Source organism: Conger conger, chromosome 10 (assembly GCF_963514075.1).
Source record: "Conger conger chromosome 10, fConCon1.1, whole genome shotgun sequence".
Taxonomy (NCBI): Eukaryota; Metazoa; Chordata; class Actinopteri; order Anguilliformes; family Congridae; genus Conger; species Conger conger.
In genome coordinates, this window is record NC_083769.1 from 2989034 (window position 1) to 3005101 (window position 16068).

Consider the following 16068-nt stretch of genomic DNA (forward strand, 5'->3'; position numbering starts at 1 on the left):
CTTTCCAGAAATGATAATCATTTACCTGTTGTGGCCCCAATCCAGAATGCCCAATCACAATCCAGAATGATCCGGAACAGCCAATCGTACTGAGACCGCGAGGCCGTGGTCTGCGATGTCCGGGTCGGTCACGTGACCGATGAACAAGTGTTTCCACTCGGGGCTGGTGACCTTTAGCAAGAATGTGCATTTGCCCCCCTGCTCGTCCTTGCTCTGGGGCAGAATGAGGAGCCCTTGTTCTGACAGTCGTGTCTTTGTGTCTGAGTGTCAGAGAGTGTCTTTGTGTGGCTCCCGCCCCTTCCGCGCGCGGTGGGGTGTGTGCCCGCGCGTCTGCTGCCTGGAGGTCTGGCTCCCAGGCCTGGCTCCGGCGTAGGCCCGGCCGCGCCCCCTCCGTCTCCTATCCATCTCTGCCGCTTTCTGTGGCTTTGGTTTGGTTTTTCTTTGTCTCCATCTTGTCTCTTTTGTATCACTGTGGTGCAGAGCAGTGTTTCTCAACACCTGTCTTCTGGGCCTAATTGCCAGAAGGTTTTTGTTGTAACCAGGAAGTCACACCTGACGTGCGTCAAACCTTAGCTAACATTCGCCAGCATATTCACTTTTTTTTTCTGAGAACAAAAGTGAACAATTGTTTGGCTGTTATGATATACTAGTTCTTACCTTCAAAAAGAAACTACAAGTAAGCAATGAATCAGCTTACTGGCATTGTCAGACCAATTTGTTTTAAAAAGGTGATGGTGGAATGTTCATTTAAAATTGTTCAACAGTATCTGTTTGCTGCAAACATAGTTCACCGCGAACATTGGCAATCTTGAACACACTTCTGGTTTTAAAGACTGAACAAATCAAACCAACAAAAATGGCCTTGATAAGTTGAATCAGGTGTGTGGGTTGCTGGTTACAATAATAACCTTCTGGCAAGTGGGAACTTGTTGAGTTGAGGAACACTGGCGTTGAGTTCTTGCTGAGGACTAGGCAGCCGTGAGTGGCCTGGCGGACATGTTGTCTGTTCTCAGGTCTCTGCCCCGCTGTGGGAGAGACTCACTCTGTGTTGTATCAACATGGACCCTGCCGGGGCTGATTGTGTCAGTCGAGTTCTCACGGGAGCGTGCTTTTACTCTTATTCAGGCTGACAGCTTGTGCCATGTTTCGACTCACAATTACCTGGGCTTGTCGTAATTATGTACTGTTGCTTTATTGTGCTTTCGGTCATAATTACATGCCGCAGGCTCATACTTTTTGTCACAGTAGATTTCGGGCAGAAGTGTTAATTGATGCAGTGTGGAAATATTGTTTTGGTCTTTTTCACAAAATGGATGACCTCAATGGGTGGAGTGTGGCGGGAGGAGGGTAGTCTCCCACTTTTTTGGAGAGTGACATGGGTTAGGAGAGGCTAGTGCCCAGCTGTGAATGTACAGCCATGTCTGTTCCTGGATTTCGAGCACATCTGCTCTCTGCTCTCAAGTCTTTGGTCCAGTTGTTAATATAATATGAGATTAAAGCTAAATTTTGCGATGATCTGATGAATGGCTGCTGACGACCAAGTCTATCCTATATGAATCGCTTTGCAGTGTAACCATATCTTTGAGTGAATCAACATACAGTACTGTGCAAAAGTTTTAGGCAGGTGTGAAAAAAGGCTGTAAAGTAAGAATGCTTTCAAAAATAGAAATGTTAATAGTTTATTTTGATCAATTAATAAATTGCAAAGTGAGTGAACAGAAGAAAAATCAAACTCAAATCAATATTTGGTGTGATCTCCCGTTGCCTTCAAACTGGCTTAAATTCTTCTCGGTACACTTGCACAAAGTCAGGATTTTGTAGGCATATAGCAGGTGTGTGATTAACCAATTATGCCAAACAGGAGCTAATGATCATCAATTTAATATGTAGGTTGAAACACAATCATTAAATGAAACAGACAGCTGTGTAGGAGGGTCAAAACTGGGTGAGGAACAGCCAAACTCTGCTTTCAAGGTGAGGTTGCTGAAGACAGTTTAATGTCTGAGCACAGCAAGACTGAGCACAGCAACAAGACACAAGGTAGTTATACTGCATCAGCAAGGTCTCTCCCAGGCAGAAATGTCAAGGCAGACAGGGGTTTCCAGATGTGCTGTCCAAGCTCTGTTGAAGAAGCACAAAGAAACGGGCAACATTGAGGACCATAGATGCAGTGGTCAGCCATGGAAACTTAGTGCAGCAGATGAAAGACACATCATGCTTACTTCCCTTCGCAATCGGAAGATGTCCTGTAGAGACAGGGATTGGCAGAGAACCAGGAGCGACTAAGGATGATACCTTCTAACCGGACATGCTAACATGTTCACCACAAAATCCCGAGGGATAAGGGAACAGGGAGAAAACAATACAGAGGGAGACTTCTCCCGGAACAGGAAGAGGAACAGAAAACAACCTGGAGACAAACTCCGACCAAATCAGAGGTCAAGCCCAGAATGGCTATAAGAAAAGAAAAGCGACCCTTGAAAAACAGGGCGAACCACCCAACCAAAATAAGTGCTTAGGTGACAAGCACTGAAACCCCAGACCGGGGACCAAAATAAAAGTACAACCTAGTACTTAACAATAGGCATGCAAAAGCAAAGAACCTTGACAACACAGCTCAGGAAAACCAGAAACCAAAATATAATACCGGGGACAACATCCCTCACCCAAAAGCTCACACGAGCTAGAAATAAAAAGAACCTTTAGGAAGGCGTCAGAAGTGCACACAGCACTAATGACCTGATCACCTTCCTTACCTTTTCTTTTAAGAGTGAAAGAAACCCGAACCAGCACGATACCTGACTCACACAGGCCGAGTCTCCCGTGTGCTTACCAGCTTGGTGCAAGAACGAACGGTTGACACCAAAGCGCTGACAGACTGCCAGCGAGTGCTTTAAATAACCTCCCCTGGCACTAATGAGGGCCAGGTGAAAATAATGAACCCCTGGTGGCCACAACCGGTCACTACCTCCCAACCCTGTCCATGTCCAGCAGTGCCATCAACTCAGAATTGGCAGAAACCAGTGGGACCCAGGTACACCATCTACTGTTGGAGAAGTCTGGTCAGAAGTGGTCTTCATGGAAGAATTGCAGCCAAAAAGCCATACCTCCGATGTGGAAACAAGGCCAAGCGACTGAACTATGCATGAAAACACAGGAACCGGGGTGCAGAAAAATGGCAGCAGGTTCTCTGGACTGATGATTCAAAAATTTTGGCTGTAGCAGAAGGCAGTTTGTTTGCCGAAGGGCTGGAGAGCTGTACAAGAATGAGTGTCTGCAGGCAACAGTGAAGCATGGTGGAGGTTTCTTGCAAGTTTGGGGCCCCATTTGGTCAGAATTAATGGTCTCCTCAATGCTGAGAAGTACAGGCAGATCATGCAATACCATCAGAGAGGCATCTGATTGGCCCCAAATTTATTCTGCAGCAGGACAATGACCCCAAACATACAGCCAATGTCATTAAGAACTATCTTCAGTGTAAAGAAGAACAAGGAGTCCTGGAAGTGATGGTATGGCCCCCACAGAGCCCTGATCTCAACATCATTGAGTCTGTCTGGGATTACATGAAAAGACAGAAGCATTTCAGGTGCCTAAATCCACAGAAGAACTGTGGCTAGTTCTTCAAGATGTTTGGAACAACCTACCTGCCGAGTTCCTTCAAAAACTGTGTGCAAGTATACCTAGAAGAATTGATGCTGTTTTGAAGGCAAAGGGTAGTCACATACAATATTCATTTGATTTAGATTTTTCTTCTGTTCATTCACTTCTTCTGTTCATGCATATTTTCTGTTAATGCATTTTGCTAATCGATAAAAATGAACTATTAACATTTCTATTTTTGAAAGCATTCTTATTTTACAGCATTTTTTCACACCTGCCTAAAACTTTTATTATCTCAGGCGGTAAGAGCGGTCGTCTGACAGTCGGCTGGTCGCCAGTTCAGTCCCCCGCCCTGGGTCTGTCGAATTGTCTTTGAGCAAGACCCCTAACCCCAATTGCTCCTGACGAGCTGGTTGTTGCCTTACATGGCAGCCAATCGCTGTTGGTGTGTATGTGTGTGTGTGTGTGTGTGTGTGTGTGTGTATGTGTGTGTGAATGAGAGGGATCAATTGTAAAGGACTTTGGATAAAAGCATTATATGAATTCAGTCCATTTACCATTTACCACAGGGAAAAAGCACATTAATAACATTTCTGTGAATGTGCCAGAGTTGGCCAGGAAGGCAAATTTCCATCTGTAGTCCCTGGGCTACATGTTTTGGCTTGAAGATGGGGTAATCGCTATCAACAGGCCTGTGTACACACACAAGGCCCCCAGGAAGGGAGCTGCTCGCCCCTGGCCTGGTCCTCCTGTGAGCGAGATGTTTTTGAGCTGATGATGTCAGAGACGAGCTGAAAGCTGCCCTGGCTCTGTGTGCAGATGGGCTGCCTCTTGTGAACCGCGTGGGCGGGAGCAAGGCCTCCTCACCATTGGCTGATGCCGCCGTCAGTCACGTTTTTGACAAACCCCAGATTTTGGGGGCTTTCCAGCGGCGGGCGCAGAGGGCTGTGTCCCCACAGGGCCCTGCAGCTGTGAGGGGCTCAGGGCGAGGGCAGTGGGGGGTCGGAATGTGGGAGTCAGCGCTGCGGATGTCTGGGACGTTGTCCTGTTTTTTTTTTTTGTGGCTCTGCATTCTGGTTTACTAGCTGTCTGAGCCACTGTTTAAATGAACCCCCCCCACACACATTTCTCATGTTTGGAATGCCCAATCGGTTTTGTGTCCACTTTGCTGAGCTGTCCTCCATCAGTTCAGAAGATCAGGCAGGCACACGTCTGTATGACCAGTCTTCTTTTAACCCGGCGGCCCGTTTGCTCAGCTCCACTGTAGTCCCGTGTAGTGACATCTGGAGACATGAAGTCGGCTCCCTAAAAGGAAGAACTCTTGAGTACGTCCCTTAACCCAAAAACGTTTCCCCAAATTGCAACAGTTCTCTCTGGCATTTCTCCCAGGGCGTCTTTGAAAAACAGAAACATTCTCAGTGGACCTTTCCTAGTTAAATGAAGGATTAAAATAATGCAGGCAACCAGAATGAGGCTCATTATTCACAGAGAATCCCACCACACACAAACAACCCTCCCTCCCTGGTCCATATGGCCAGGTATATTCCCTCCTATGGTGCCGCTGGCTGCACTAACTGCACAGCAAGAGTCTGTATTCTATATCAGACCAAGGGGTCAGTCGCTATGGTGGGAACCAGCTCTTTATGAAGATGTGGCCCCACCACACCACTGTGATCTGATTATTTAATGTTCTGCGGATTTCAGAATCTCTCTGCCTCTGTGTCTCAGACTCCAAGGCGATCGTTGACGGGAATCTGAAGCTGATTCTGGGGCTGATATGGACACTGATCCTGCACTACTCCATCTCCATGCCCATGTGGGACGAGGAGCAGGAGGAGGACCAGGGCAAGCAGAAGACCCCGAAGCAGAGGCTGCTGGGATGGATCCAGAACAAAGTACCGGACCTGCCTATCGCCAACTTCAGCCGCGACTGGCAGACGGGCCAGGCTCTGGGTGCTTTGGTGGACAGCTGTGCCCCAGGTAAGTGATGAACCATGCACTATGTTGCATGACTAGGGCTGGCTCTGCTGAGACTAAAATCTGTGTGTGTGTGTGCAGGACCGGTGCTGACTGCTGAGACTGAAATCAGTAATGACATCACTAAGTTCTGTTTGTGTGTGCACAACTATGGCTGAGGACTACGGTCAAAGGGCAGTGGAGAAATATGAGTCAGCGCACAGCTCACACCCGAAAGCAGGGCTTGAGGCTGTGAGGGCGTGTCATGAGTTCAGTGCTATATGTTGACCCCAGGGCTGTGTCCGGACTGGGACGCCTGGGACAAGGAGAAACCAGTGGACAATGCCCGAGAGGCCATGCAGCAAGCGGACGATTGGCTGGGAATCCCTCAGGTACCGCCCCACCCCGTGACATCATCACTCTCTACTTACATCGACGTGCTGGTTTTGAGGAACTGAAAGTGTCCAGCCCAGCCCCAAGTATAAGTGTAGCTGCTTCCCCTTTCCAGGAAATAAGCCTCTCTGAATGAGGAGCAATATCTTAAGATTCATCAGCCACAGGGGTTCTGAAAAAACGTGTAAACACAGTGTGAATATGAGTGTTATGCTGGTTTTGCGAAAGCTAGAAAGACTGGTTCTGCTGTGAATGTAAGGCACTGAGGAACGTGCTGAAATGGGGCTCTGACCCCTCTCGGCCCCCCTGCAGGTCATCACTCCAGCCGAGATCGTAGATCCAAACGTGGACGAGCACTCGGTGATGACCTACCTGTCCCAGTTCCCCAAAGCCAAGCTGAAGCCCGGGGCCCCCCTGCGCCCCAAACTCAACCCCAAAAAGGCCCGTGCATACGGACCAGGTGAACCTCAAGCCCGTGGGCATTAAGCCATGCCTCCATATGCAACCACATGAATGCTCACACATACAGTGTGCACTTGTACCTGCACAAACCCCTGTGGTAATTGCACATATTTGCGTTATTTTGGTTGACGTGCTTATATTTGTTTGGATGATGATGATTATATAGGGGATATGCCTCTACCCTGTATAGAAGTGTGTGAATATTTGTGTATGGCACCAATTATGTGGGAGTAGCGTTATATCTGCAAAAAGTAATCATTATCATACAATTATTGTCGTCCTGTGGTCTCTACAATGATGATGATGGTGATCTCTGCAGGCATTGAGCCCACTGGTAACATGGTGATGAAGAAGGCGGTGTTTACCGTGGAGACGGTCAGTGCTGGGAGTGGGGAGGTGCTGGTGTACGTGGAGGATCCCGCCGGGCACCGTGAGGAGGTGAGGGAAGGGGAGGAGCGGAGACGGTGAGAAGTACAAATTCATTTGAATTTGCTCAAATGTTCTCCTGTCAATATGTCGCCTAAATGTATCATTATTATAGCAACCCAGTTTTAATTTCCCATTAAACAAGTAGCTAAATGGCTAAAACACACTACTATTTATGACAACTGTATCGAAGAATGGAACAAATGGCTCAAAATGGAACCTTGGGTCATATCCATGCCATTCTCAGCAATAAAATGACTCAGTCATCAAAGCTTTTGGAGGGTTAGTAGGGCAGCTGCCCCTTGCATACAGTACCTTCGACAGTTTAGGGTTATTGGTCTTCAGTGACCGGACTCATGTTGGCAAATGCCGTGCAGTTGTAGGTGTTAACGTTGACATTATGAATTTACACTAATGAGTTCACTGCAGAAATTAACCGAAATTCCTGTGATTCAGGCTAAAGTCACGGCCAACAATGATAAGAACCGCACCTACTCTGTGTTCTACGTCCCTAAAGTCACAGGACCCCACAAGGTAATGGATGTTGCATCATTACATGGTGGTTACTATACATTTTATGCCACATAGTGTTTTATTTTCTTTGTGTCTCACTCCTGTGGGCAGATGACTTCTACTGTATGTTTAATTGTTATTGTAAGTAGATGGGGATAATGTCTCCTAGGTGACAGTGCTGTTTGCCGGGCTGCACATCTCAAAGAGCCCCTTCTCAGTGGAAGTTGGGGCGTCTAGGGGAAACGCTAGCCAGGTGACCGCACAGGGCCCTGGCCTGGAGCCCACGGGGAACGTCGCGAACAAAACCACTCACTTCGACATCTACACCGCAGGTGCTCTCCTTCTTTCCTTCTTCCTACATCATTGTTTTGGGTTGTCTGGTCTATTGGAATCTAAATGCTCTCTCTTAAATTAAAAAGTGTAAACTCCGCCGGTTGGCTCGTTTGCACCAGGCAAGATCAATCGAACACAGAAAAGTATTCAAATAATTAACAATTATGTATTTGACCCAAATCTCTGTAGACACACCTGGTACTACGTCACTACAAATACCACACCAAGTACTATGCAGTACATATCTGGTACTACGTCATCTTCTCCTGCAGCTAAACTACAACTGCCACACCAAGTACTATGTAGTACACATCTGGTACTACGTCACATACTGTGCAGGTTTCACTCCACTACTCACCACATTTTTCAGGTACTACACTATCCACTCCACACCTACAGCACAGATACTACAGCCCATCCACTTCTACGTCCACTACAAGGACCATCATGCACAGTTTCACACCTACAGGACTGGTGGGAACAGTACGTAGGGTCGGTGTGGATTGTGGGTAATGGCTGTGTGCTGCAGGTGCTGGGGAGGGCGAGGTGCAGGTGCAGATCATGGACCCGCGGGGCAGGAGGGACACTGTGGTGTGTCAGCTGGAGGACAAGGGGAACAGCAGCTACCGCTGCAACTACAGGCCTACCCAGGAGGGGGCGCACACCATCCACATCACATTCTCTGGGGCAGAGATCCCCAAGAGCCCCTACACCGTCACTGTGGGGGAAGGTGAGGGGTGGGGCAGGGGTATTAGGACACTCACTGTGGGGGGGGGGGGGTGAGGGGTGGTGTAGGGGTATTAGGACACTGTCACTGTGGGGGGGGGGGGTGAGGGGTGGGGCAGGGGTATTAGGACACTCACTGTGGGGAGGGTACAGTGAGATGGTAGATATGTAAGATGTCCTTGCAGTGTGTTCCTCAGCGAGTTCCAACAGGGCTTGGTTACTGTTTGTTGCTTTTTGTCTCTAACTTTGTTGCTGTGCCGTATTTCTCTTCTGTATATTGTGTATATTTGTCTCTGAGGCCTGCTTCTCTCTCTTCTCTCCTGCTTCTCCCTCTCTCTTCCTGCTGGCCAGGTGGCCCGTCCTCCACCTGAGTTCACATCCTGTCTCTTTGGATCAGGTTCTCCTCTTTTTGATGTCGCTTCCTGTTGTGTTATCTAAGGCTGGCTAAGTAGCTAGCAATAACTATAGTTCTCACTGGTTTTGCTGGATTCCCTTCTATAATTGCTCATTCCTTTTTGGCTATATTCTCACATGATTTAACAACCTCCTGAATTGTCCTCTTCATGGCTAGATTTCTGATCCGTTATTTGCTCTCACATCTTCAGTTCTTTGGTTGCTGTCACAGTCAGAGTTTGCTCTTTACATTTTTTCTTCCCGTGTTCCTCTAACCGTATACACTTCTCATCAGGTCAATTTGGTTTCCTTTTTTGTTCTAAGTGTCAGAGTTACGGTGTTTGCTTGCACTCATGGGGCTATCCCTAGCACAGGTGAGAGGCTTGTGAACAGGTGTGATATGCCCTGCTCTGTCCCTGTCACGTAGCCAGTAACGCCAACACCTGCCGGGCGAAGGGCCGAGGGCTGCAGCCGAAGGGGGTGCGGGTGCGGGAGGGGGCCGACTTCAGGGTCTACACCAGAGGAGCCGGGAGCGGGGAGCTGAAGGTCGCCATCACAGGACCGAGTGAGTGATGTTACGCTAACGATGCTAGCCTCCAAACGCCTACTGACAAACCATCTAACTCCATTAATGACTGCTAAGCAGACCTTATCATGATTGCCTCTAATGCCTCTGAATTCTGTTACCGCTCTCCTGTCTCTATAGGCAGTGTTACCCTCTCTCCTGTTAGCACCATCATGCTACTGCAAGTGCTTTCTGACCTTCTCCTGTTAGCAGCTTTCATGTTATTGTGAGTTCTGTGTTTGCTTCTTCTGTTAGCGGCTCGTCACTGTAACTGATGTGTTAGCCTAATGTCATGGTTAATGCTGTGGTTAATGCTGTGTTAGACTCTCCTGTGAACACCTCTAATGCTGTTACTATCAGTGCTATGTTAGCCCTTCTTGGCCCTGTTAGCACCCTGCAATAACTACCTCTGTTGTTTTCCAGAGGGTGTGGAGGAACCCTGTAAGAGGGCAGATCTCGGCGATGGGGTGTACGGCTTTGAGTATTACCCCACCACACCTGGAAACTACAGCATCTCTATAACCTGGGCAGGACAGCACATACCGCGCAGGTGAGTGCAGGTGCCCCGCAGGTGAGTGCAGGTGCCCCGCAGGTAATGGTGCACCGTCCATTCGGATAGACGGCCCTGTGGTGCTCAGTTGGTTCTGTTCTGTGAGTATTTCCCCGGTGTGCTGCTGATTGCCTGCCCCTGGTCTCAGCCCGTTTGAGGTGAAGGTGGGGCCGCAGGCCGGACTGCAGAGAGTGCGAGCGTGGGGTCCGGGTCTGGAGAGCGGGGCGGTGGGCAGGTCCGCTGACTTTGTGGTGGAGGCCATCGGGGAAAACGTTGGTACTCTTGGTGAGCCATCAGTCTCACACACTCTCACACACTCTCTCACACACTCACACACTCTCTCACACACTCTCTCACATACTCACACACTCATACTCACACTCTCTCTCACACATTTGCTCAGACTCACACACTCTCACACACTCTCTTACATACTCGCACACTGACCCCTTACCTTGCTGTCCCCCAGGGTTCTCTGTGGAAGGCCCGTCTCCGGCAAAAATCGAGTGTGACGACAAGGGTGACGGGTCATGTGACGTGCGGTACTGGCCAACGGAACCTGGCGAGTATGCAGTGCATGTCCTCTGCAACAACCAGGACATCCTGCACAGCCCCTTCATGGCTGAGATCCAGCCTGCTCCTGCAGACTTCCACCCAGAGAAGGTAACTCCAGTACCCCTGTAGGGTATTCCGGACAAGCTTTTACACCTCCACCCCTGAACCAAACTGTTGGCAACCAGAAGCGGTTCCCAGACATCCAGTTAGTACCTACGGCTAACGTACATAAATGTTTCACGCAAGCACTATCCTATAAGTCTAGCTAACCTACCAAAACCTCTAAAATACTATGTAAATGGTAAATGGACTGCATTTATATAGCGCTTTTATCCATTAGCTTACATAGTAGCATTTCGATTTTGTGTGTGAGTGAATGGGTGAATGAGAAGCATCAGTAAAGAGTAAAGCGTAAAGTAAAAGTCTTTGCTCCCCAGATCATTCCAGCACAGATCTGTGTGTGTGTGTGTGCACCAGGTGAAGGCTTATGGTCCAGGTGTCCAAGGTGGTGGAGTGGCAGTGAACAGACCTGCAGAGTTCACGGTTGATGCTACACAGGGAGGCACGGCTGCCTTGAAGATACAAGTGCAGGTATGGGAGAGAGGTGCAGTCAGTGTCTCCCAATGCAACATGGTGTTCTCACTGTATTCACCCAGGAGAAGCCTGTGTTTCTCAGATATCTGCTGTTAGGCCTGTGTATATGGCTGTGATATCAGGTGAAGCCCTTTGTTTTTACTATTATTACATTACATTTAATTTAGCAGACGCTTTTATCCAAAGCAACGTACAAAACCGTGTATAACAAGGTCATACAACAATCAGCCGAACACAACAGACAATTCATATAGGATTGGTTGTTCGGCCATGAACATCCAGCTGCATCTAAAAAAATTTGAATATCATGGAAAAGTTTTTTTCCGTTATTTATTTTTAAAAGTGAAACTTTCATATATTCTAGATTCATTTGTTTTATTCTTCATGATTCCGGCTTACAGCTCATGAAAAAAAAAACCCTGTATTGCAAAATATTCAAATATAACATAAGACCAATAAAAAATAGTATTGATAATACAAATGTCGACCTTCTGAAAAGTGTGTTAATTTATGCACTCAATACTTGGTCGAGCAATCATGGGGAAGACGGCTGACTTGACAGTTGCCCAGAAGACACTTATTGACACCCTCCACAAGGAGGATAAGACACAGAAGGTCATTGCTGAAAGGGCTGGCTGTTCGCAGAGTGCTGTATCAAAGCATATTCATGGAAAGTTGACTGGAAGGGAAAAGGTAGGAAAAGGTGCACAAGCAACAGGGATGACCGCAGCCTTGAGAGGATTGTCAAGCAAAGCCGATTCAAGAACTAAGGGGAGCTTCACAAGGAGTGGAATGAGGCTGGAGTTCATCAAGAGCCACCATGCACAGACGTAGCACAGCAGCACAGGAAATGTCAAGTGTCACATTCCTAGTGTTAAGCCACTCCTGAACCAGACACAACGTTAGAAGCGTCTTACCTAGGCTAAGGAGAAAAACAACTGGACCGTTGCTCAAAGTCCAAAGTCCTCTTTTCAGATGAAAGTAAATCTTCCATTTAATTTGGAAATCAAGGTCCCAGAGTCTGGAGGAAGAGTAGAGAGGCACAGAATCCAAGTTGTGTGAAGTTTCCACAGTCACTGATGATTTGGGGTGCTATGTCATCTTTTGGTGTTGGTCCACTGTGTTTTATCAAGTCCAGAGTCAAAGCTGCCATCTACCAGCACTTCCGTCTGCTGACAAGCTTTATGGAGATGCTGATTTCCTTTTCCAGCAGGACTTTGCACCTGTCCACAGTGCCAAAACTACTAGTAACTGGTTTGCTGACCATGGTATTACTGTGATTGATTGGCCAGCCAACTCGTCTGACCTCAACCACATAGAGGAAGATGAGACACCAGACACAACAATACCGACAAGGTGAAGGCCGCTATCAAAGCAACCTCAGCAGTGCCACAGTCTGATGCCACGCTGCATTGATGCAGTAATTCATGCAAAAGGAGCCCCGACCAAGTATTGACTGCATAAATGAACGTAATTTTCAGAAGGTCGACATTTCTGTATTATAAATCCTTTTTGTGATTGGTCTTATGTAACATTCTTGTTGGCAGCAGCATAGGCCAGAGTCAGAACTTTGAATCTGACCCTAGCAGCGACTGGTAGCCAGTGGAGTGACTGGCAGGTGTGAGGGTTGAGGCTGTGCGGAGAGCCAGACGCGACTGAAGGAATAACCCTGCTAAGTGAACGTGTTCGCCACTAAATCCCGGGAGGTTTACAGATGGGAATACACACAATAAAATAATAATGTCTACTCCCAGAACAGAGGGAGGAACAGAAAGGGAATAACCCAAATAAGATTCCCGAATACAAATAAAGATGCAGCCACAAAAAAAGGCTGGTGGAAATGAAACAACCCTTGGAGAACCGGGGCGAATAACCAAAAGAAGTGCTTTTCACTTTTGCACTGGCGGTCACTGACCGATAAGGAAAATAAAGTACAACCTAGCATAAAAGGCTAGGCACGAAAATAAAAACCATCAGACGCAGCTCAGGACAAAATGAAAACCAAAATACACGTACCGGGGACACCGTCCCTCACCCACGGACTCACACAAGCCGACAAAATAAAAGAAAAACCAGAATCTTATCGGAAGACGTGAGCGAACACAACCAGCTGCACCTCTTCCTTACCTTAGAACCTTTGTAGCTGACTACAGCGAATAAATACCTGCACCGTACCGGACTCAAACATTCATCGAGTCTACCTGGCGCATTTACCGGCTTAGTGCAAAGCGAGTTGACCCTAAAGCAATGGTGAACTGTCTGCACTGCCCTTAAATAACCACGGGAAGAACACTCCCCTGGCGCTAACAAGGACCAGGTGTGAACGATGAAGCCCTGCCCTCTGGTGGCTTCCTTTGGCAACCACTCCTCACCATCACAGGCAGGGGCATAAGGTTTGAACATTTCGGAAGGTTGGAGACGAGTCGGGCCACAGTGCTCTGGATGAGCTGTAGTGGCTGGATGGCGTAGGCTGGCAGACCTGCAAGTAGTGAGTTACAGTAACGATTTTATCTAAGGAAAAGCCTGTGTTTGACTGTTATCTAGGGGATGAATACATGCTGTGCTTTGACTGTTATCTAGGGGATAACTACATGCTGTGTTTTGACCGTTATCTAGGGGATAACTACATGCTGTGTTTTGACTGTTATCTAGGGGATAAATACATGCTGTGTTTTGACCGTTATCTAGGGGATAACTACATGCTGTGTTTTGACTGTTATCTAGGGGATAAATACATGCTGTGTTTTGACTGTTACCTGTGAACCCCAGGATGGCCAGGGCGAGCCGGTGGACGTGCAGGTGAAGGATAATGGGAACAGGACGTACAGCTGCAGCTACACCCCCTGCCAGCCGCTCAAACACACGGTCATGGTGTCCTGGGGTGGGGTCAATATCCCTGACAGCCCATACAGGGTGAGTATCCCTCTCAGCCCCCTACAGAGAGGGTATGAAGGGGAACAGGCTGGACTTTCCCCCCATTATTTATACCTGAAGTCACTGGTGTCAGCTAAACCCACAAAGGACCGATGTGTGCTCACTCCTTCAATCAAGAAATGTCGCTATAAGGTCAGGTGTTAGACAACTGTTGGTTCTAATCAAGTAATTAAGGCCAGAATTTGGCACAGAACCCAGAGATACAGCCCTTGTTGCCCACATCTATTCTAGATTCATGACGGTGTCTGAACCAGCCTTTGGTTTGGTTGAGTTCTACCACTCTTCTTTGCTGTTATAGGTGAAGGTTGGAGCTGGCTGTCACCCCAACAAGGTGAGGGTTTCTGGTCCTGGGGTTTCCAAGACTGGACTGAAGGCATTTGAATCTACTTATTTCACTGTGGACTGCACAGAGGCTGGCCAAGGTACCACAGACGGAGAACATGAGCGAATGGGCTTCAAGTAATCTCGTAAACCAATTCTGTATCCGTTAAAGCACTAGTTCTTAAAATCTTTAACATTGGAACCCAAATTAAATGTAGTACCCTTCAGGGACCCATCAAATGCACATCCTAGCATAGCCTAGTGGACCATAGGCTCATTCATGGACACACCATACACTCCTGACCCATCGTTTAAGAAACACTGCGTGAAAGGATCACCAGTCACAGGACCGTATGCTGGGTTTTTTTTATGGCTATTGGTATTCTGAAAATTCCAGGTCCGGTAACTGTACATTCAGGGGTTTTCCTGCATAGAGAAATTTTTGGTGTGGGCCAAAGTAAAACAAACCAAATTGACAAAATTAAAATGGGCTAAATTATCCTTGATGCAATAATGGGGGCACCAAAGACCCTCTCCATGCCAGGAGATACCCTGTTGTTTTTTGGTCTCTGTAAGAGAATTGTATTTACATTTATATTTTTGTCATTGACGCTTTTAATGCGAAGTGACTTACAAGTGCATAGGTTCTTCCACAGGTTAAAAGCATCAAATCTATAACTAGCAAAGCAAGTGCTTGATGGCACATGGTGGCCAGGAGGGAGTTAAGGCAGTAATCCAGACAGGAGATGACAAGCTTTGTGGCTTTATCCGTAGGATATGACGGATACAGCGTATATTGTAGAGGAAGAACCTGCAGGTTCTAGCAGTGGAGGATACATGTGGAGCTAGGGTGAGGTGGTTATCAAGAGTCACCCCAAGATTCTTGGCCATATGGGAGGGGGATATGACAAAGTCCTTGACGATCAGTGAGAGGTCGATTGTCAGAAGGGATTTAGCAGGGATATTTAGAAGCTCAGTCTTGCCAAAGTTAAGCTTCAGGTGGTGGGAAGTCAGGCAGAGATATATGTGGTGACCTGCGTATTGGGGGGGAAGGAAAGAAAGAGTTGGGTGTCATCAGCATAAGAATGGTAAGAAAAGCCATGGGAAGAGACAACAGAACCAAGAGACATGGTGTATAGAGAGAAGAGGAGAGGACCAAGAACACATTTGAAGGAGGTGTGGGTCAGAGACTGAGCCCCTCCAAGTCACCTGGTAGGAACGACCAGAGAGGTAGGAAGAAAACCAGTGCAGATCCTTTGACAGCCATCCCAGTCAGAGATGAGAGCAGAATCTCATGGTTGGCTGTATCGAAGGCAGCCATTGGGCGGTAACTGTAGTAATTTCTTTGCAGGTGATATCAGCATTGGGATAAAATGTGCCCCTGGGGTAATGGGGCCTGCCGAGGCTGACATCGACTTTGACATCATTCGAAACGACAACGACACCTTCACCGTCAAATACACCCCCCCCGGAGCTGGGAGTTACACCATCATGGTGTTGTTTGCCGACCAGGTGAGAGGGGAGGCTACGCAATAACATTTACCCACAACCGACCTGATTCATACAAATATTTATCAGTTATGAAAACTTCCAAACGCCAATAACGGTTAGTCTAAGATCAGGCAGGCAACTGTCGGGGAAATGATTAGTCCACATAAATGTTTTTAATGTCAGCAGTGCAAGTTTTCATTTTGTGACATACAGTTGTGTGTGTGTGTGTGTGTGTGTGTGTGTGTGTGTGTGTGAG

General features: G+C 47.6%; 1 protein-coding gene across 3 annotated transcripts in view; it reads left to right on the forward strand.

Moving 5' to 3' along the window:
• The window catches only part of LOC133139453 (filamin-A-like), a 64668-nt gene that overhangs the window by 10002 nt on the left and 38598 nt on the right, over positions 1-16068 (forward strand). For all 3 annotated transcript variants that reach the window (XM_061259008.1, XM_061259009.1, XM_061259010.1), the window contains exons 3-17: positions 5329-5580; positions 5851-5948; positions 6262-6409; positions 6731-6849; positions 7294-7371; positions 7520-7682; positions 8213-8413; positions 9230-9367; positions 9791-9917; positions 10066-10202; positions 10387-10580; positions 10950-11063; positions 13836-13979; positions 14299-14422; positions 15673-15833. In XM_061259008.1, the coding sequence (XP_061114992.1) occupies positions 5329-5580; positions 5851-5948; positions 6262-6409; positions 6731-6849; positions 7294-7371; positions 7520-7682; positions 8213-8413; positions 9230-9367; positions 9791-9917; positions 10066-10202; positions 10387-10580; positions 10950-11063; positions 13836-13979; positions 14299-14422; positions 15673-15833 (2198 nt within the window). The remainder of the gene's footprint in view (positions 1-5328; positions 5581-5850; positions 5949-6261; positions 6410-6730; positions 6850-7293; positions 7372-7519; positions 7683-8212; positions 8414-9229; positions 9368-9790; positions 9918-10065; positions 10203-10386; positions 10581-10949; positions 11064-13835; positions 13980-14298; positions 14423-15672; positions 15834-16068) is intronic.